Source organism: Prionailurus bengalensis, chromosome B2, assembly GCF_016509475.1.
Source record: "Prionailurus bengalensis isolate Pbe53 chromosome B2, Fcat_Pben_1.1_paternal_pri, whole genome shotgun sequence".
Classification (NCBI taxonomy): Eukaryota; Metazoa; Chordata; class Mammalia; order Carnivora; family Felidae; genus Prionailurus; species Prionailurus bengalensis.
This window is the reverse complement of record NC_057349.1, coordinates 99,118,372-99,140,786: the sequence shown is the minus strand read 5'-3', so window position 1 is coordinate 99,140,786 and position 22,415 is coordinate 99,118,372. Positions and strand designations below refer to the sequence as shown.

At 37.3% G+C, this 22,415-nt stretch overlaps 1 protein-coding gene across 5 annotated transcripts in view; it reads left to right on the top strand.

The window, feature by feature from the left end:
- WASF1 (WASP family member 1) overlaps positions 1–4,558 on the top strand; it is a 71,392-nt gene extending 66,834 nt beyond the window's left edge. For all 5 annotated transcript variants that reach the window (XM_043592100.1, XM_043592101.1, XM_043592098.1 and 2 more), the window contains 3 exons: positions 709–888; positions 1,972–2,600; positions 3,692–4,558. In XM_043592100.1, coding sequence (XP_043448035.1) covers positions 709–888; positions 1,972–2,600; positions 3,692–3,849 — 967 coding nt within the window. In that variant the 3' untranslated portion in view covers positions 3,850–4,558. The remainder of the gene's footprint in view (positions 1–708; positions 889–1,971; positions 2,601–3,691) is intronic.
- Positions 4,559–22,415: the final 17,857 nt, after the last annotated feature.

Here is a 22,415-nt window from a genome sequence, read left to right as displayed (position 1 = left end):
AAAATCCTTATATAAGTGGGCCTGCTCAGTTCAAACCTGTGTTCAAAGTCATCTGTAGTTTCTAATTTGTTTTGTGTACATGTGTCCCCAGCATGCACTACAATCAGCAAATATTTATAAAACCTTCACATGCTCAAGGTATCTAAAATTTTGCTTAAATCTGATCTTATGTCATTTGTTGCTTTGTTACTCAGTTATTTTCTGAGTACCCTAACACCTTTGAAAACATCAAAAAGACAAAACAATGTAGTCAGTCATCCTTGTGGTGCTAGTATCATGGAGGCCTTTCTCACTGATACAAGATATTTGGAAGTCATTTAGGTTTAAGACTCCAGTTTTCATATTCTAGCTTTTTGTCATTGGCATCTTGTTTAAACAAATGAAACAGAGGGGTATATAGCTTTGAACACAATTTACTGAAAAGTTAATTTTGTTTATGAGATTCTATATGTAATACTTTTTATCCTTGTGAATTGAATTAGTATTATATTATGAAATAATAAAATAACTGCAAGGAAAGGTTACATTATGAGCAGCATTCTTTGTTTGAAAAGCAAGATAAATGTAACAAATTTCTGAAGTTTCATAACAGTGATTAAAACGTTGGCATTCAAAAGATAAAGCTTAAATGTCTCCTGTACCACACTTTATACCATTAATAATTCAAGAAAAATACACTGATACTGTATTTTTTTTTTTTTTTTTTAGACCTCAGACATATGTGGATCATATGGATGGCTCTTACTCACTTTCTGCCTTGCCATTTAGTCAGATGAGTGAACTTCTGACTAGAGCTGAGGAAAGGGTCTTAGTCAGACCACATGAACCTCCTCCACCCCCACCAATGCATGGAGCGGGAGATGCGAAACCCATACCCACCTGTATCAGGTATGTTGGGACAGGCATTTGATGTTGCTTCTCAGGGGTTGGTAACCTTTTTCTTGAGAGGATCAGCTAGCAGGTGTTTTAGGCTTTGTGGGCATTACGGTTTCTGTCACAACTACTCAACTCTGCCACTGTTGCATGAAAACAGCCATGGACTATACATAAATAACTATTTGTGTTCCAGCTAAACCTTATTTACAAAAACAGGGAGCAATTCGGATTTGACCTGTGGGATGTAATTTGCCAGCCTCTGATAAAGGCTGGCCCGTACTCTTGGGAAAAATGTAGCTAATGAGAATTCACTTTAAAGATTAGAGTGTCTTTCATTTTATTATACCTTTATTATCAAGCACATGATGTGTAGTATATTAATAAAAATTAAGAATTTTTAGAATGTGGTAAGGGACTAAGAAATGGGAACTAAAGATATGATTATGAGTGTTAACTTGGTATTAGGGGGAATACTTTGAGAATTTGAGAGAGAATAAGCAATTGCTCATAATTTTCAGTAAAGCAGTTTTGAAGTTTATTATAAAATTTTTAATAGGTAAATAGAGATCAGCTTTATAATTTTCAGTTAAAAAGATCAACCTTCTATCACTGAGTCACTCAATGTTCCATCCTCAGGAAGGGTTGACAGTCCTAATTTTCCTTTTGTGGTTTGTAATTAGTTGTTATTGATTTTACTGAAATGACATAGTGAGTCTTAATAGCTTCAATATAAATACAGCATTGTAATGACCACAGGTATTGCTGCAAATATTGTAATGTGATAAATGTTGACTCATTATAAAGACTCCTATCACAGCATAGAATTGAGCCTTTTATTTATCAAAGTAAGCATAAAATGCTTGAGTGTATTCTGACAGGTGCATGAAAGGACGAGACCATCTGGAATCTTAGAAATGAAAGCAACACCCGTTAATTTTCTTGGCATATTCATTCCATCCTAAATACTGAAGAATTTTTAATTTCTATACGATCATGTTAATACATCTACCTTGATATCATTATTGATAGTCATATGTGTCATGCGGTTCGGTTTTTCTCTTTGAGTAACTTGCTAGGGTTTCTTTATCATTTCAGTTCTGCTACAGGTTTGATAGAAAATCGCCCTCAGTCACCAGCTACAGGCAGGACACCTGTGTTTGTGAGCCCTACCCCCCCGCCTCCTCCACCACCTCTTCCATCTGCCTTGTCAACTTCTTCATTAAGAGCTTCAATGACTTCAACTCCTCCCCCACCAGTACCTCCCCCACCTCCACCTCCAGCCACTGCTTTGCAAGCTCCAGCGGTACCACCGCCTCCAGCTCCTCTTCAGATTGCCCCTGGAGTTCTTCACCCAGCTCCTCCCCCAATTGCACCTCCTCTAGTACAGCCCTCCCCACCGGTAGCTAGAGCTGCCCCAGTATGTGAGACTGTACCAGTTCATCCACTCCCACAAGGTGAAGTCCAGGGGCTGCCTCCACCCCCACCTCCGCCTCCTCTGCCTCCACCTGGCATTCGACCATCGTCACCTGTCACAGTTGCCGCTCTTACTCATCCTCCCTCTGGGCTACATCCAGCTCCATCTACTGCCCCAGGTCCCCATGTTCCATTAATGCCTCCATCTCCTCCATCACAAGTTATACCTGCTTCTGAGCCAAAGCGTCATCCATCAACTCTACCTGTAATCAGTGACGCCAGGAGTGTTCTTCTGGAAGCAATACGAAAAGGTAACTTTCTCCAGGCCATTAAAAGCATTGCTATGGTAGCATTAGGAACTTTCTAAATATTTGGCACAATAACATTTTCTCATTAATAAAATTGTAGATGATCATATTTTTGCACAAGTGGTTTTTAGAAAGGAAAGCTATGTTCAACTTACATTTTTTTTAAGTTTCATTTATTTTGAGGGGGAGCACACGCGAGTAGGGGAAGACCAGCAGGCTCCATGCTGTCAGTGCAGAGCCCAACATGGGGCTCTATCTCACAAACTGTGAGATCATGATCTGAGCCAAAATCAAGAGTCAGATGCTCAACTGACTGAGCCATCCAGGTGCCCTTAACTTTTATTTTAAATCATTTGCCAGAGAAAATATTACATTTAATTATTTTATTTTCCTACTTGGGGATTCTTAAAATGTTTACTGAATGATTGAGAATATCAGACTTATAAGTTATAGAAAATTTAGTTAAAACCCTTTACGTTGTGTTTAATATGTATGGTAACTCCTTTAAAAATGGTATTTTCTTCTGTAGTAAGGCTGTCCATTTGGTGTATCAGTGACACTTGCTCTACCAGATGCCTTTACAGGATTAAAGTTCCTCCCTTAGTAACCAAGGAAAGACTTCTCATATTCATTCATTTATTCAGCCGACATTTCCTAAGCACCTACTATAAGCCAAACACTGACAATATAGAATGAAAAATAGTGCCTTTCCCTCAAGTATTGGGGAGAGTAAAGCCACAGAAAACATACTCAACAATGTTTATTTGACCACTGGTTAACTTTTCGGGGGGCGTTGGGGGGGGGGGTGTTGGTGAGTAGAGAGGCACAGTAGACCATCATACCTAAATAAACTGTAGATATTCGCTGGGATAGTTAGTAAGTTTGACCAACTAGCATTGCAGATAAGGAAAGAATTAATTGACCAAATTAATGTGATTCTAAATATGATCCCTTCAAATTATTTTTAATAGATCTTGGTTTTTATTTTCCTCTTAGTATTTCTCACATGTATTTGATTTTATTCCAAAAAGATTAATAATATGATATATTTAGTATCTTGGCTTACAGTGAATGCTTTGGTTTTTCTCTATCAGGTATTCAGCTACGGAAAGTAGAAGAGCAGCGTGAACAGGAAGCTAAACACGAACGCATTGAAAATGATGTTGCCACCATCCTGTCTCGCCGCATTGCTGTGGAATATAGTGATTCAGAAGATGATTCAGAATTTGATGAAGTAGATTGGTTGGAGTAAGAAAAATACATTGATAAATATTACAAAACTGAATGCGAATGTCCTTTGTGGTGCTTGTTCTTTGAAAATGTTTGGTCATTCCAGTGTTTTGCTTTCTTTTCCTTATGATAAATAACACTTTTCCTCCATAATTTTTGATTTCTAAGAAAAATATTAGCATACACTTCAAACTAAATGTTTTACAGTGGCTTATCTTTTTTATTTTTCCCTGAAAAGATAATTTGGTCAAATAAACCACTAAGTATTAAGCATGGACAGCTGTTGTTAGAGTAGCAGATTCAGTTTTTTGATATCTTAATTGTGCACTTTGTGAATTTTAATTTAAAGAAAGCAACTGAGATTGAAATCTTGAAGGCAGCTGTATCTATTAATGAGCCTTATTCCATTTCCTGATGTTTTACAAGAGGAAACACTGCCTTGATTATATGAATACACTCAGAAAGTACATTTAGCTAGTAGTATTGAATTCTCTTAAAGGAATGCTTGAATTTTTTTTTTTTAGTTATTGTTTTACCGTTTTTAAATACTTGCCTTATTTGAATGTTTAGCAGTACCCCCTTCCCACTTATATATTGTGTGGTACGATTTTGCTTGCCTATAAGAGTTTAAAAAATTTCCATGTGAAATACTCAGACATAAACATACATGTAACTTACATTAACTGTTAAGAATAACAGTCTGATTTAATAAATGGTTCATTTTAAAGGTTCATGGGTGTTGTTCTTTGAATAAAACTATTTCTGATAATTTATCAAATATATATATAGTAGGTTTTAAATACATAGATAGTAAGTAAAAAACTTAAAAACCACTTAAGCATATAATTTCCTCTTAATTATACAGATTCATGTTGTCTTGTGTGGAGATAGCTATTACATCATTTTTTTTTCTAAGGTCACAAAATCAACATTTTTTTTTACAACTCCTTATGCTCTTAAATTAAAATCTCAATTTGCTGTCTAATTTCAGTACACCTTGCCTTCAGTTTAACAGCATTTTTGAAATCATATTTTGCAGTGATAAAGTGACTTGTTAGTGTTTACCCAATCCAGATTCAAGGATGGAGGGAAAGCAGCATTTGTACCAGATTGTTTAATGTGAAGTTTTTGTAGCCGTACCATACGTAAATGACTGTGGTCTTCATCCTTGTTTCTACCCCTTTCACAGTGCAATTTCTAGCTCCTCCCATCAAGAGATGGGTTCTTTTTCCACCCGCCCCATGAATCTGAGAGTTGTTGAGACTTGTTTGAGCCAATAGCTTTGTCTCAGATTAATCTCAGAGTAGCCTGCTGAAAGATCAGAAACTTCACACAGAGAGCTTTGCCGGGTGTGACCATCTGAGACTAGCCAAGCAAAGCTCACCTGTTGGCCGACTGTAAACGGATGAGCAAGGCTAACCAAGATTAGCCCAGCCCAGAAGAATTGTTCAATTGACGTATAAATTTATGAGCAAAAAGATAATAGTAATAATGCTTATTATCTTACAAAACCTGAGTTTTGAGATGGATTATTTCACGTAGCATTATTGCAGCACCAATTGATAGCTGATAGATGAGGTCATTGATAACTTGATAATTTGAGGGTTATTTAGGTAGATAACTAACAACCTGTACCCTTTGTGGAATAGGAATGAGGAACTAAGTTCTGTTGTGGCAGTAGTTTGAACATAAAAATTTTTTTCCTAATTGCTCTAATTAACAAAAGATGTGCTCTTTTGGGTAGCTTTGCCTATAGCAAAAAATTAGATGGCTATTTGAGATTTCTTTCTAACTTTACAAAAATATGCAGTGTTGAATTTAAGTCAAGAAAATACGGCACAGTTTAAAGTTTATCTTCCAAAGTGTGTTATGGCCAAAAGGCAGTAGCTGTATGTAGTTTTTATAAAGCTCAGTTGTGGCCAGTAACCAAAGTGTAATGGTACTGGCATTGGAGTAGTTAAGGGTGATAAAAAAGGAAATGGTTGAAGATCTCTTAATCATAGAAGTGGATCCATTTTATAGCCTGGCAGTACATATCCTAAATAGTTTATGACAGATTATTTTGTTGTTTTTCAGAACATTCCTGAAAGATAAGAAAGTGCCCACAGACTGAAGAGGCCATATATGTTGTGTCTATTTTGAAATCAAAATAACCTTTTGGTCTAGATATTCAGCTTAACTTGGTGAGAGAGATTTGGAACAGATCATTTCAGTGGCCAATTTTAATACCCTAAGAAGAATTAAAGTTCTGGAAAGTACTGGATAATTACTGTCTTCTTACTGCGTTGTATTACTATTCCATTAGGTCATGAAGTATAGAGGTAGAAAAATGAATTGTGTATCATGGGGAAATAATTGGCTTCACTTGTTTGGGTCAAAATTGTCACCTGTTTACCTTCATATTACTAAATTCAACAAACACTTTTTAGTCCTTAAGTTATTTGACATTTAGTCTATATATATCAAACACATCCAGAATATATTTATGTGTTGTATTTTGTGTGTATTTTTCAAAAGCTGTCTCTGCCTTTTGTGTGTGTGACGCTGATCTTTCCCCTTCACAATAATGGGTGGACAGAAGAGGAGCAAATACTAGCAGCCGTGCAGTTGGGGATGGCATTCAGTCATCATAGAGAGGAGGAGAGTGTGTCTATAACTTTTTCTAAGGAATATTTGCAAGCTGCGTATTTATAAGTAATTTTAAGCTATAACTACCACTTTTCATAACTTGATCTATTTGGGCAGATGAGATGACTTCTGAAGCATTTTCATGTTGTAAATATTTATTAAAAGACAGTTAAGGAATATGTTCATTTGGATTGTGTTCTGTAAATTATGAAACACCTCCCTTCATTTCCAGAAAGCCCTACCCTTTCTTCATCAACCCGTCTTCTATCCATATTTTTATGAAGTCTTCTTAGATCACCACAACTAGAGTTCATATATATTCCTTTTCAATTTCTCTAATTCTTTTATTATAAGCTTCCTTCAAGTATACTTAAATGCCATTTTGCATTACAGTTATTACCTATTTGAACGTGCCAAATAGATTACTCACAAGACTGCAGGGGCCTTGTCTTAAATTCATAATTATCTCATAATTAAACTCATAATTATCTCCTCTTATAAACAGGTTCAGAACTACCCTCTTTTTTTCTTCTGTCCACTAGGGCTCTTAAAATCATATCTTCCTAGACATTGTTCCTCTTCTCAGTAACACAGTTGAGCTGAAACTAGTCCTAACTTTATCAAAACTCTGTGTGTGTGTGTGTGTGTGTGTGTGTGTGTGTGTGTGTGTGTGTGTGTGTGTAATTTAAAAAATAGAAAGCTAGAATTGACTCTTTTGGCCAGAAGGTAAAAGTTATTATTATCTCTGAAGTCTTTTCTTAAGGCAGAGAGCAAATCAAGTATTTTTATTTAATAAGAATCTCATGAATTACTTTCACAATGTCTTTAACTTTGCCCTTAGTAAACATACAACTGCTGTTTGTTTTATTTTCACTCCATTACATTTACCTTGACCTCAGCTTTTTAAAAAACAACCTCCCTAAACTGAAGCAAGTACAAAATAAATTATTTAAGGCTCCTAAATAGTTTAATAAATTCATTTTGGAGTTTGATCTCTGTATTGTCTACTCAATAAAACTGTAAATAAACCAACGCAAGATAATTAATCATGTAGTATCAGAATTTGATGATGACTTTGCCTCACTGAACTAATGAAAATAAAATATCAAAATATATTTCTAAGTTGTGTCTTTTAACTGTGATTAATAAATCTTACTGAAGCCAAACAATGCATAGGAGACCCTTGTAATCCAAAGAATAAGCCTTTTCCTCAATTCATTGCTGTACGAAGAACAAATTTATTTATGTTCTCCATGACTTGGCTGTAGAATGCATCAGTAATCTCTGTTGCTTTTCAAGCCTGACAGCCAGGCTCTGAATAAAGAATGAATACCAGCCTTGAATGAACATTTCAGGCACTTTTTTTTTTTTTTTTTAACAGACTAGTTATCAATACCTTTTTCTCATTATTGTAAGGCCAGCTGCTCTGACTTTTTTTCCTTTAAAAAAAAAATTTAAACCACTGACCATGTATTGAAATCATCTTTCTCAGGATATTTATAGTTTCTCCTCTTTCTTACAGTAGATAAATTGGTTTAGTGATAATGATTTTGAATATTTTATACTATCTATATAAATACGTTCCTTGTGTCTATGTGTGTGCTATACTCAAAGACTTCTTGATAAATTCCTTTTTATCCATCCTGCCTTTAGTCCACCTTTTTCAATACTGTTGCTTTGACAGAGGACATTGATATCTCCAGGGGTAATAAAATTTCCTATCCACCTTTTTGGCTTGGAAATGACAATATGTCTTCTATTGTAACAACTTCCAATATTACTTAAAAGTATCTATTTCGTTCTTACCTTTGAAAACCATGAAATGTTGCACTTGTAACTTTAAAGAAAATCTGTAGGAAATATCTGTCTAGACCATCCCAGATAAAAGACCACATCTCCTATCATCATGCTTTATTTTTATTTTTTATTTTTTATTTTTATTTTATATTTATGGCCTTTCTTCTAACTTAGTTGATAATTTTTTTTAACGCCTGCACAATTATTTTGCTGGATATCGGGGCCACAGCAGTGAATAGACAGAGCCCTCCTTTCTGAGAATACAGATAAATTAACAAAGAACAATGAGTGTTATGTTAGGGAAGCACATAGCACAGAGACCAAACCTAGTCTAGGAAATCAGGAAAAGCCTCCAAAAAGAAATGGCATTTAAAGTTTGAGGTGGACCTAGACAGATAAATACTGAAGTGAGGGTAGAGAGCCTGCCAGGCAAAGGAAATATGTGTGTGGATGTCTGGAAATGCTTGATGCAAAGAGTGTTATAACTAGAAATAAAGTAGAAAGGTAAGAACAAATCATGAGACGGTTAGGAACCATATTAAGGAGTTTGCATTTTATTTCTTGGACTATAAAATTGAGGAAGTGACATAAAATAGCACATTGGAAAGATAATTGGCAGCTGCAACGTGGTAAATGAATTAGTAGTAACCTTGGAGGTCCAGAGACCAGTCAGGCTGTTATAATAGATGACAGGTAATAATTAGGGATTGGTGGCAACAGAGGAGATAGATGATGAGATGGATTCAAGAGAAATTTAGGATGTGGAATACACTGGACTTGGTAATTAGGAAGGAGTCAAGGATCACTTCTAGAGTCCTGGCTTACTGATACAAAGACCAGTAGAAGAGGAGCAGGTTGGGCAGGATGGGTGACGAAGTTTGGGACATAAGGCAGGGAAAGGATCACCTGTATAGTTGGAGGGAAGAATTAATCTTGGATTTGTGAAAGGCAACCTCTTCGCAGGAAGGAGAGGAGGACAGATGTGTAGGCAGTTAGATTTAAAACTCTGGTGCCTGGGGCGCCTGGGTGGCGCAGTCGGTTAAGCGTCCGACTTCAGCCAGGTCACGATCTCGTGGTCCTTGAGTTCGAGCCCCGAGTCAGGCTCTGGGCTGATGGCTCGGAGCCTGGAGCCTGTTTCCGATTCTGTGTCTCCCTCTCTCTCTGCCCCTCCCCCGCTCAAGCTCTGTCTCTCTCTGTCCCAAAAATAAATAAACGTTGAAAAAAATAATAATAAAAAAAAATAAAACTCTGGTGCCAAAAAGTGGAGAAAGTTTCCTTCTAATGGCATCTGTTTTCTCTTTGACAGTGCTGCCGAGGGTGACTGGGGAGACAGGAAGAATGTCAACAGTTTTAAGAAAAGTCATTAAAAATGACTTTTTTAAATTTTTTTTTCAACGTTTATTTATTTTTTTGGGGACAGAGAGAGACAGAGCGTGAACGGGGGAGGGGCAGAGAGAGAGGGAGACACAGAATCGGAAACAGGCTCCAGGCTCTGAGCCATCACCTCAGAGCCTGACGCGGGGCTCGAACTCACAGACCGCGAGACTGTGACCTGGCTGAAGTCGGACTCTTAACCGACTGCGCCACCCAGGCGCCCCTAAAAATAACTATTTGAATGAAATGGTCATTGTGAAAAAGGGGAGAACTTTCCAGGGAAAAGGAAATTGGCAGTATTGAAAACATAGTTGAGATTGGTGACTGAATTTATAGCGACTCCAGGCTATGCTCTGTGATTTTTTTTTCCCCCCAGGAGTCTGAAAATAGTTGCCAGAAGGAAACTGTTAGATTCTTTCAGAGTAGGGTTTTGACTATATCATGGGCTGGAAGGACTGTTTCTAGGAAAGATTGATTAATCTCCTTAATACCTTAACCCCGTGATTAAACCCCATGTTGAAGCTCTTCTCTTTGGATTTGCCATTAATGCTAGTTTGATCTTCTTTTCTCATTAAGTACACTCATAGGCTCTCCTAGGTTGTTAAATCATACAGAGGAGTCTTCTCTCATTTTGAGACTATATTCCACCTCCTCTAGATGCAACATCTTCTTGGTTTTCTTTCTGTATATTGTGCAGCTCCTCCTTTCTATCCTGTTGTACCTGCAGAATTCTTGCTCTACTCCCATTTTAACATGTTCAGCTACCCTTTATTCTGTTATCTTTCAGATCTAGAAATCTTCTAAGGATTCTGCCAAAGATAATTCTGCCATGAAGGTTATGTAATTCAAAACAAAGAAGCAGCAAGGGATTTGACTTTTTATCTATCCCTTTCATGTCTGAGTTACCTCATCTGCCTCATTTACTCTGTCGGCAGGAATCCATTTTCTTTTGAAGACACTTCCCTCAGCTCAAAAAATAAATACCATACTTGATTCTATTGATTTTGATTTTTAGAGCACATAAAATGAGTCCAAATTTTTCGATTTGATTCTTGGATTAGTTAACAGCCAACGATCTTAGAAATGTCTGGCATAGAATCTCAATAAAACAGTTTGGATAATTCAATGTGAACTGCTTTCCATTACCAAAAAAAATAACTCAGAATAGGGTGTGTGAACCAAGCACTAAGCCTTTCATTTTGATATCAAAGACTGGATTATTCCTTTTGCTTGGTGGTTTAATCTCTTTTGTTGTGAAACATGCATAACAGAAAAGTGCATAAAATTTACAGCTCAGTAATTTACCGCAGTGTAAGTACCAATATAACCACCTCCAGGTCAAGACATTGTTACCACACTAAAAAGCTTCTCTCGTGCCCCCTCCTGACTACTGACCCTTTCTTCATCTCTAGCCCCAAGAGTAACCACCATCCTCATTATGGTAGTCACTTCCTTGCTTCTCTCTAGACTTTTACCACCTAAACATGTATTTTCAAATATAATTAGTTTAATTATGCCAATATTTTGAACTTCACATAAGTGGTTTCTTTTAGTATGTGCTTTATTTGTATCTGACTTAAAATTTTGTTTGTGACATTCAGCCAGGTTATAGGTGAACTGCTTGTTCATTTTCATTGTTGTATAGTAATCCATGGTATATAAATAGGTCACAATTTATCCATTCTACTGTTGATGGATATTTTAGTTTGCAGTTTGGGGCTTTGACAGGTAATACTGTGTGAACATTTCTGCATATGTTTCTTGTTTATGTGTTGGCATTTCTGTTAAGTATATACCTAGAAGTGGTGGCACCTGGGTGGCTCAGTCAGTTAAGCATCGGACTTCAACTCAGGTCATGATCTCACAGTTTGTGAGTTTGAGCCCTGCATCAGGCATTGTGCTGACAGCTCAGAGCCTGGAGCCTGCTTTGGATTCTGTGTCTCCCTCTCTCTCTACCCCTGTCACGCTTGCATGCTCTCTCTCTCTCAAAAACAAATAAATATTAAAAAAAATTTTTTTTAAGTATATACCTAGGGGCGCCTGGGTGGCTCAGTTTGTTGAACATCTGTCCCCACTTCGGCTCAGGTCATGATCTCATAGTTCGTGGGTTCAAGCCCCGCGTCGGGCTCTGTGCTGATAGCTCAGAGCCTGGAGCCGGCTTCAGATTCTGTGTCTCCCTCTCTCTGCCTCTCCCCCGCTCATGCTCTGTCTCTCTGTCTCAAAAATAAATATAAACATAAAAAAATTTTTTAATAAAAAAAGTATATACCTAGAAGTGAAATTGCAAAATCATAGGATATGAATATCTTCAGCTTTAGTAGATAATGCCAAACGGTTTTCCAAAGAAGTGGTACCAATTTATACTCTCACCAGCAGCCCAAGAATTCCTGTTGTTCCATATCCTTGCCACGGCTTCTGGTATTATTCTGTTTAGTTTTAGCTATTCTAGTGCATTTATGACAGTGTCTCATTGTGGTTTGTCTTCTTTTCCCTGTTTAGAGGTTGTATCTTTCCATATGTTTACTAGCTATATCTTCTTCCCCTCTGTGGCTTCTCTTCTCACTGTATTGATGCTCTTTGAAAATAAGTTACTAACTTTCATGTAGTCCATTTTATCAATTTTCCTTCTGGTTAGTGCATTTTCAAGAAATGCACTAAGTTTCCTAGTTTGAAGAAACTAAAATATTTCCCTATGCCAAGTTTATAAATGATTATTCTCTGTTGTCTTCTAGACACTTAACAGTTTTACCTTCCACAGCTGGATCTATAATCCATCTGGAATTGATTTTTGTGTGCCATGTGAGGTCAGGGTTAAGTATCATTTTCTTTTCCTATGGATATTCAATCAAGTCAACACCACTTACTGAAAAGATTGTTCTTTCTCCTCTGTGCTGCACGGCCAATTTATAAAAAATACATTTGTGTTGACATATGGTTATATAATATGACTGTATAATGATGACAATACAGATGCACACAGATATATGAATCTGTTTATAGACCCTATTCTGCTCTACTGGTCTGTCCTTCCACCTGTATCACAGTTTTAGTGGTTATAGCCTTGTAAGAAGTGTTGCTATCCAAGAAAGAAAACCTGTTCACCTTGTTGTTGTTCCTTAAGATTGTCTTTACTATTCTTGGCCCTTTGCATTTCTATATAAAGTTTAGAATCGGATTGGCTGCTAACAGATTGGACATTTAGAGGCAGCAGTGGCTAGTTTGGCCTTGGTAAGTGGGAGCCCATCATGTAGTCTTCATTTCCACCACAGCGGCCAACTCTGTTCATATGCCTTCATAAAAATTTGCCTGGCCTTCACATAGTAGATCTCCATCAACTGAGCAATTAATTAAATGTCTCTGAAATTCTGCGACTCTAGTGAACAAATCTTCAGTCACCTGCTCAGTTATATCTGCTCCAACATAGCCAGAAATAAGGGCCTTTATGTAAGCAACCAAACTAAGCTCTCACCCATAGTTTTGACTGCTTGTTAACAGCTCTCACATTCTCATTATCCCTCTGCAGAACATCATAGCAACTTGGCAATAACCAGCCAACTCTGCTGTTCTTTCAGGCATTGTTCTCCTCATTTCATTCAAATGTCTGAATCATTACACACGCAAGGGCAATCACCTCTCCATATGTTTTCCCAGGTCACCCTTGGTGAAATCTGTAGCAGTTTGGCCGCTGCCCTGTACCAGGGACTATCCATGCCCCACATACCATTCAGGGTAATATTCCTCTTTGCCTTCCAGGTAATGAATAAACCAGTCCAAAACTCCATCCTACCGCTTGTGTTCTTCCACCATTCCTGCCTCCATATGAAAGTATTAGATGTGCAGGATATGTATTGGGTGGAGGGGAAGGAAAGGGAGCCAGAGAAGGCATGTGGAGAGGCTTTGGATGGTCAAAGGAGAGGAGGGAAAAAGGAAGATTGGTTGAAAAGTATCTTAGACAGCAGTGCTATTCTAAAAAAGTTTTGGCTGGGTCTGTGGGGAGTCTTTCATTCCGAAGTTGCCTGTTGGAGGGATGGGCCACTATTACTAATCCTGCTGTGCTTAATCACTGGCTAAGAGCAGCATAAGGTAAGCTTGGCCTTGGCATGAATATAATAGTAGATCCAGAAGGGTAGCAGCTGGGGCCTCAGTTAATTATACTTTCCCCAGCAGGAGATCTCCATGCATTTTTATGGCCACCATAGATTGCTTATGAGTATGGGTTTATTTCAAGGCTGTCTGTTATTCCATTGGTTTATTTGTCCTCTGCCGCTACCCCCACAATTTTGATTACTGGTACATTTTATGAGTCTTGGAGTCAGGTACTAAAAACCTTTCAATTTCTTCTTTTCAAGATTGCTTTTAGGTATTCTAGGTCCTTTGTATTCACTTGTGCATTTTAGAATAAGCTTGTCAGTTGTACAAAAAAACTTATGGGAAATTTTACTAGAATTGCATTGAATCTGTAGCTCAATTTGGAGGAAAACTGACAACCTTGAGTTTTCCCTTCAATGAGCATGGTCTATGTAAGTCCTCTTAAATTCTCAGCAGCATTCTATAGTTTTCAGTACAGACGGTTGGCATGTTTTCTGTTAAGTTTATTCCTAAAGAATTTAATGTTTCTGACAATATTTAATTTTTTTTAATTTCACTTTCCAGTTGTTTGCTCTTAATATACAGAAGTACAATTAATTGTTGTATATTGACTTCAAACCTGCTAAACTTACCTATTAGTTCTAATGGTTGTTTTGTAGAATCCAGAGAAAAACGTATGTAAGCAATCCTATCATCTATGAATAGAAAGTGTTCTTCTTTCCTGATCTGTATGCCATTTATTTATTTGTTTGTTTGCTTCGTTGGTGGTTGTTTTATTATGCTGGTTAGGACTTCCACTGAAATGTTGGATAGGAGTGGTAGGAGCAGACAGATTGCTTTGATCCTGTCTTTAGTGAGAAAGCTTTCATTAAGTATGATGTTACCACATTAAGAATGATGTTAGCTGCAGGGTTTTTGTCAGATTTAGGAAGCACTCTTCCAGTCCAAATTTGAGTTGCATTTTGTCAGATGCTTTTTCTGTATCTGTTGAACTAATGATAAGATTTTTTCCTTTCTTCTATTAATAGGATGGATTACATTGATTTTCAAACATTAAGTCAACTTTGCTAGAATAAGTCTTTGCTTGTTCATGATCCTTTTTATGTTAGATTTGTTTTGCTAATGTTTTACTAGAGATTGTTGTATCACTGTTCAGGAAGGTTATAGTTTTCTTTGTTTGGAATGTCTTTGTCAGACTTTCACGTAAGAGTTATCCTGGCTTTATAAAAGTGTTCCCTTCTCTATTTTCTGAAAGAGTTTATGTAAGGTTGGTATTCTCTTTTCTTCATGTTTGATAAAGTTTACCAGTGAAGCCATCTGAGCTTAGAATTTTATTTGTAGGGTGGTTTATTATGCGGCTTATTTTCTTTAGTTGTTGTTGGGTTATTCAGATTTTCAATTGTGTCCATTTCATCTAAATTATTGAATTTATTGGCATAGAGTGGTTTATAATATGTCTTTATTATCCTTTTAATGTCTTTAAAGTCTATGGTGATATGAGCTATGTATGTATGTATGTATTTATTTTTATTTTCCTTGGAATCCAAAATGCTTCTTGAATCTGTGGCTTGATATAATCAGTTTTGGAACATCTTCAGTCATTATGTCTTTAAAAAGTCCTTCTGGCTCGTTTTCTTTCCTCTGCTCCTGGGACTCCAATTACCTACATGTTAGACCTTCTGAGTATATCTCCTCTTTGTCTCTTAATCTTTGTTTCTTACTTTCCATTTTTTTTTTTTTGCCTCTCTATGTTAAATTTAAGTATTTTCTTATGATCTCTTTTGTAATTAATCTGTGTCTTATCTGCTTTTATACCTATTGAATGAGGTCCTAATTTCTATGTATTTATCATTTCTAGAATTTACAATTTTTTTTAAGTTTCCAGTTCTCTGTCAGAATTTTTCATCTTTCATCTCCTTGAAAATAGTAAGGATGCTTATGTTTCTGATAATTCCAGTATCTGGAATAAATCTGGATCAATCAAATATCCTCTATTTCTAATGTCTGTTATTTCCATTTGTTTTCTTTATATTGTCTTCTCTCCTTATGTACCTAGTTATTTGTGACTATGGAAGTAATTTGAAGGTTTTGTTTTTCTTTCTTTTTTAATCATCTTCCAGAGAGGAGTTACTTTTTGCTACTTCCAGACCCAGCAGTCCATGTAGGATTACCTCAGTCCAGTGTTAGGAATGGAGATATTTCAAAGTTGAGTTGCACCCCTTGCAGGGCCTCCCTACTTCTGATTCAACCTTCCTTCTAGGGTGCAGCCCTTTAGGGGTCCAGCCTAAAGTGAGGACGCTCACCTGGCAGCCCCCTACTGCCAGTCCCAGACTCCAGTTGCACCATGAACATGTTAGAAGTACTGCTTATTTTCTCAAGAGCCCCTTCTGGAATCCAAGAATCCCTTAAATTCATCCAAGACAAAGTGGCTGAGCCATCAAATTCCCCCAAATCTTGGCCAGCCAATTCTTTACAATTTTGTTACCTCTCAGGTAGTTTCAAGCACATATCTTCAATATTTTGCCCAGCTTTCTAACTGTCCTCAGCAAGAAGGTAGATCCAAATTACCTAGTGTCCCATTACCAGAAGAAATTGGTCATACCAATCTCTGTTTTGTTCCTTTACCAACAAAAAGAAAATTAATGTGAAGTCCATTTATGGTACTTATGAAAAGGTGAAATTAATTACCAAACATTTTTATCATCTTCAGCATGAGTTACATAAAATGCACAGTTTCCAAATTTTAACTGAGTTCTTTAAGCTCACAATTAAACTGTTTGCTATGAAACTGCATGCAGCTGCATTTAAAGACACATCGGAACAAAAAAAGAGAACTGTGAACAATCCAGGTTATTTTTAACTAACAAAAGGAAGTATTCAAAAGCATAGATACAGAAGCTTATGTAAGTGGAGACAGTGCATCCCTGGAGTTTTCTAAAGAATGAGAAAAAGCAAGTGACAGACCTGTCAAATGGTTCCCAATTTACTGCCTGGGGACTTACAGGATGCTATTTGAAGTTACACATATTATAAAAAACTTCATCATAAATTAAAATTCCCCGGTGGCACTTTACTTTGAAGCAGTCTTGCTTGAGGGAAGAAGGTGTGTATTTGAAGCATTTATTTGTACTACCAATTTTATTTTAACTTTTTGGTGACTGTAGAGTCTTTGTTGATCACAGATGGTGCCCTAAGAGATCTCACTGACAATACCTCTGCTAGAAGATACAGACTGTGCCTTACTCATCTTTCTACTTCTAGCTCTTGATATATATATTACATGTTTATTAAAATACTAGCTATTTAGAATTCTTAAAAAATAAATCATTCTGGATAAATCTCCTTTCCAAAAATTAAGGCTTAAAACTTCACATATTAGGGGCGCCTGGGTGGCTCAGTCGGTTAAGCGTCCGACTTCGGCTCATGTCATGATCTCACAGTCCGTGAGTTTGAGCCCCGTGTTGGGCTCTGTGCTGACAGCTCAGAGCCTGGAGCCTGTTTCCGATTCTGTGTCTCCCTCTCTCTCTGCCCTCCCCTATTCATGCTCTGTCTCTCTCTGTCTCAAAAATAAATAAACGTTAAAAAAAATTTAAAAAAAACACTTCACATATTATAAAGGAAGTTTATTACTATTACTACCATTACCGTTCCCCACCCCCACCAACCATGTGTTTAGGCACTGCCCTAACTAGTTCACATTTTTTTCCCTCTGTTAAAGTGCAGTTTTATTTTTTATTTGTATTATTGAAGTATAGTTGAATACAGCTTTATATGAGTGTCAGGTGTACAACAGAGTGATTTGACAGTTCTATACATTACTCAGTGCTCACCATGATAAGTGGACTCACCATCTGTCACCATACAATGTTATTAGGATGTTATTCACTATGTTCTTTGTGCTGTACCTTTCATCACTGTGACTTAGTTATGTTATAACTGGAAGTTTGTGCCTCCTAATCCCCTTCACCCATTTCACCCATTCCCCTACCTCTTCATGTCTGACAACCACCAGTTCTCTGTACTTATGAGCCTATTTCTGTTTTGTTGTTGTTGTTGTTGTTCATTTGTTTTGCTTTTTAGATTCAGTATAGAAGTGAAATCATACGGTATTTACCTTTCTCTGTCTGACTTAACTTCATTTAGCATATTACTCTCTAGGTCCATCCATGTTGTTGTAAATGGTAAAATCCATTCCTTTTGATGGCTGAGTAATATTCCAGGTGTGTGTGTGTGTGTGTGTGTGTGTGTGTGTGTACACCACATCTTTATTCATCTATCAGTGGGCCCTTGGATTGTTTTCGTATCTTAGCTATTGTAAATAGTGCTGCAATAAATATAGTGGTGCATATATCTTTTTGAATTAGTGTTTTCATTTTCTTTTGGTAAATACCCAGTAGTAGAATTATTGGATCTTATGGCATTTCTATTTTTTATTTTTTGAGGAGCCTCCATACTGTTTTCCACAGTGACTACACCAATTTATATTCCTACCAACAGTGCATGGGGGTGCCTTTTTCTCTACATCCTTGCCAACACTTGTTTCTTGGGGTTTTGATTTTAGCCATTTTGACAGGCGTGAGGTGATATTTCATTGTGGTTTTGATTTGCATTTCCCTGATAATGAGTGATGCTGAGCATCTTTTCATGTGTCTGTTGGTCATCTATATGTCTTTAGCAAAATGTCTATTCTGGTCCTCTGCACATTTTAATTGGATTATTTGTGGGGGGTTTTGGCATTGAGCTGTAGAAATTCTTTATTAACCCCCAATTGGATATATCATTTGTAAATACCTTCTCCCATTCAGCACCATGCCTTTTCATTTTGTTGATATAGTTTGCATTCTTTATCTCATTTAATCCTCCTCTAACAACAGGATGAGGTAGGAACTAGTATTATGTCCATTTTGCAATAGGAAGGAACTGAGGTTCAGAGAAGTTGTGATTTGACCCATGTCTCACAGCTTATAAGGAGTAAAGTCAATTTGAATGCAGGTCTGAATTTGAATCTGACTCCAAAACCCATATCCATAGTTGCTATTTTTTTTTAATTTTTTTTTCAACTTTTATTTATTTTTGGGACAGAGAGAGACAGAGCATGAACGGGGGAGGGGCAGAGAGAGAGGGAGACACAGAATCAGAAACAGGCTCCAGGCTCTGAGCCATCAGCCCAGAGCCCGACGCGGGACTCGAACTCAGGACCGCGAGATCGTGACCTGGCTGAAGTCGGACGCTTAACCGACTGCGCCATCCAGGCGCCCCCATAGTTGCTATTCTTGCTGAAAACTACTATGAATCTTCTACCTTTTGAAAAAGATTATTTTGGGGGCGCCTAGGTGGCTCAGTCGGTTAAATATCCAATTCTTGATTTCAGCTCAGGACATGATCTTGTGGTCTGTGAACTCGAGCCCCGCATCAGGCTCTGCATAGACAGTGCAGAGCCTGCTTGGGGTTGGGATTCTCTCTCTCTCTCCCTCCCTCCCTCCCTCTTTCAAAAATAAATAAATAGACATTAAAAAAATAAAGGGTATTGTGAACATCATTTCCGTTTAAAAAAGTAATACATGACACTGACCAGAATGCATTGTAATTATTTGTTTATATTACTATCTCCTTATATTAGACTATGAGTATCTTGAGAACTGTATCTTGTTCACTTTTGTGTCTTTAGCCCTCAGCATGAGCCCTAGCCTCATAGGAGGCTGGGGGTCTTTAGTAAATGTTAACGATGTTAACGAAAGAATGAGTGTCACTATTGCCAGTATTAATTACTGTCAGGTGCTAAAAAGCAGATCTAGAGGTAGTGTGTGGTGCATGAAGCTAAAAGGGTCGTGTGTCCATCCTTATACTTGAACCTTTCTCTTTTGAGAAGAGTTTCCAGGTGTCACTTTTTCTTTTTTGCTCATTTCTTTCAATCATTCAACAAATATTTACTAATAGGTACTGTGTGTCAGGTGCATGTGATAATTGTGTGCTTGTAAAGAAAAGAAAGACCCTTCTAGTCTTACAGCTTATAGTCATTTTTTCATAAAGGAGTGTGAAGCGAGTCCAGCTGCACCTCTTAGGAAGGGTGAGATGGGGTTTTTGTTTCCCCAGGAAAAAAAACATTATTAGAAATTAGAGACTGAAACATCCTTATCATAGAGAATTTTCTGGCTCTCCACAAAATCCTCTACTTGTTCTATTATGTTGACTTGTCAGCATGATTGATGTCTCATTAACACAGTGAATAAGCAGATACTTGTCATAAAACTTCCATCTGCTCTTCCAGTTCACTTGCACTATTAGCTCATGGAGTGAGGAGGAATTGCCTACCATTTTCCCACTGGTTTTTAAACTTGGCTGATCATCACGTTCATCTATGGAACTTTTAGAAACTTCTCAACCATTATCTCAGCGAATTCTTTTTCTGCCTTCTTCTCTTTCTTGTCTTCTTCTGGAATTTGAATTACACGTGCTGGATTATTTGATACTGTCCCCTGGCCGCTGGATGCTCTGTTCTGTTACCCACCCTCCTACACACTCCTTTTTCCTCTTGTGTTTCAGTTTGGATAATTTCCATCGCCTTGTCTTTGAAGTTCACTGATTTTGTTTTTGGCTGTGTCAAGTTTACTAATGTCAGAAGGATTCTACAGCTCCTTATTGGGCTTCTTATTTCTAGCATCTCCATTTCATCTTTCTTAACATTTCCATCTCTCTGCTGAAATTCCTTTTCTGCTGATGTGTGTTGACTACCTTTTCCATTACAGTCTCTAATAATAATCACTGTTGTTATGAAAATCCCTGTCTCATATTCCAGCAGGAATGGGTGCTGACTGTCTTTGCAATTCTGGTGAATGTGAAACAATATCTCTTTAGGGTTTTTTTTTTCATATCTTTATTGGCCATTTAAGTTTCTTCATCTATTATCTTTTGTATCCTTTGCCCATTTTTCTAATAGAATGCTTGTCTTTTTCTTACTGACTTATATTATACAATAATATGAACTGTTAAGTATCTTATCCCAATCTGTAGCTTGCCTTTGAGTGTGAAGAGTTTTATACAGAAGTTTTAAGTTGTTTTATACAGAAGTTTTAAGTTTTAGTGTGCAGTCAAACTTGTTACTGTTCTTCTTTATGGTTATATTTTTTGTGGCTGATTAAAGACATATTTTTGTACCCTGAGGTTGTAAAGATATTCTCATATAATTTCTTCTGAAAGCTTTAGAAGTTAGCTTTTTCACAGTAGGTCTTTAACCATCTAGAATTTATTTTTGTTTAGGGTATGAGATAAAGAATCATTTTTCTTTGTGAATAAAAAACTGTTACACAGTCCTTCCTATCTCCACTGAATTATAAAGCCACCACTCTCCCATATCACATTCCAATGTGTGAATGAGATGGCTGTATATTAGTCTTTCTCTACAACAATACACTTTCCTAATTAACATAGATGTCTAAGTCTTGATTTCTGGTAGGCCAAGTTTCTTTTGATTTTTCTAAAGAATATTGGCTCTTTCTGTCCCTTTATTCTTTCAAATGAGTTTTAGGACCAACTTAGCAAGCACCATGAATACTTGTTTTGAGATTTTGATTGAAATTGCATGGATTGCTATCTATGCATAAGTCGTATAGATAGACTATGATCCCACTGTCCAGGGAATACATGTTAAGCCACTCCCAGGAACTCCCTTTCCACACTTAGATGACAGTCTGGGCTGGCCTACGAGTTTTGCAGCTCAGTCAACAACTAACGAACTAGAGAACCCATTGTCGTCTCCAATCTCTATTAGTCTCTCTTGAACCAGCTGCCCTCTCTACCCTTCACTCAGCTAACCACGAATTCCACACTTAAGGTCACTGCCGACCACTCCTTTGTCTTTATAGTGCTCTCTACCTAATATATTGGGCAGGAGTAGAGGTAGATGGTGGTAATTCTGTATCCTCTAGAGGGAAGAGTCTGGTCCCAAATGTGGTTGGTTCATAATAGTGTCCCTGGAGGTGGTGCACTTGATGCCTGTTGACCTCACTTTTGGTCTTAATTGTTCTGGGATAAGACAGCAGAAAAGTCCTGCTCAACTTCCTGTTTACAGTTAGATTACCATATACCTTATAATCTTTTTTTTAATAAGGCAGAGATGGTAAAATCTTTGGGAATAGGCACCTGTCTTGATAAATGTGGTATCTCTAAGTATTAACACAGTCCCAGGATGAAGAAAGTGACCAACACGTGTTGTGTAGAATGTATGGAAGCCATATGTGATTTTCTAATTCTTGATAAAAATAAAATAAAATAAAAACATTGAGCATCTCTGTACCTTCGAGATCTTGAGACGGAGAGAGGAGTTTTTTTTGATATTTGAGAAATTTAATTCTATTAGTTTCATTTGTGAAACTGGCACCTTCAGTCAACTTTAAGATTTAAAGAGGAACAAGGTACAAATGACTGCAGCTAAAATCTAGGATTGAACAACATCTCAGAGGAAAGCAGTCCAAAGCAGGGCCAGCCACCAAAGTGTCATCCCATAGAGGACAAAAGGAGAGGTTGAGGCAGGACCTCAAGCAGCTGCTAAGGGAAAGAAGCAGTACAAGTAAAGAGACCTTTCCCCCCTCCTTGGGAGATCCCAGCGTCCTTAACTGGTAGGCAGCTGCTCTCTCCTTCTATCCCTTCCACTTCATCAAAGATAAAACCTTAGATGAGCCATCCTTGCCTGCCCGTCCACCT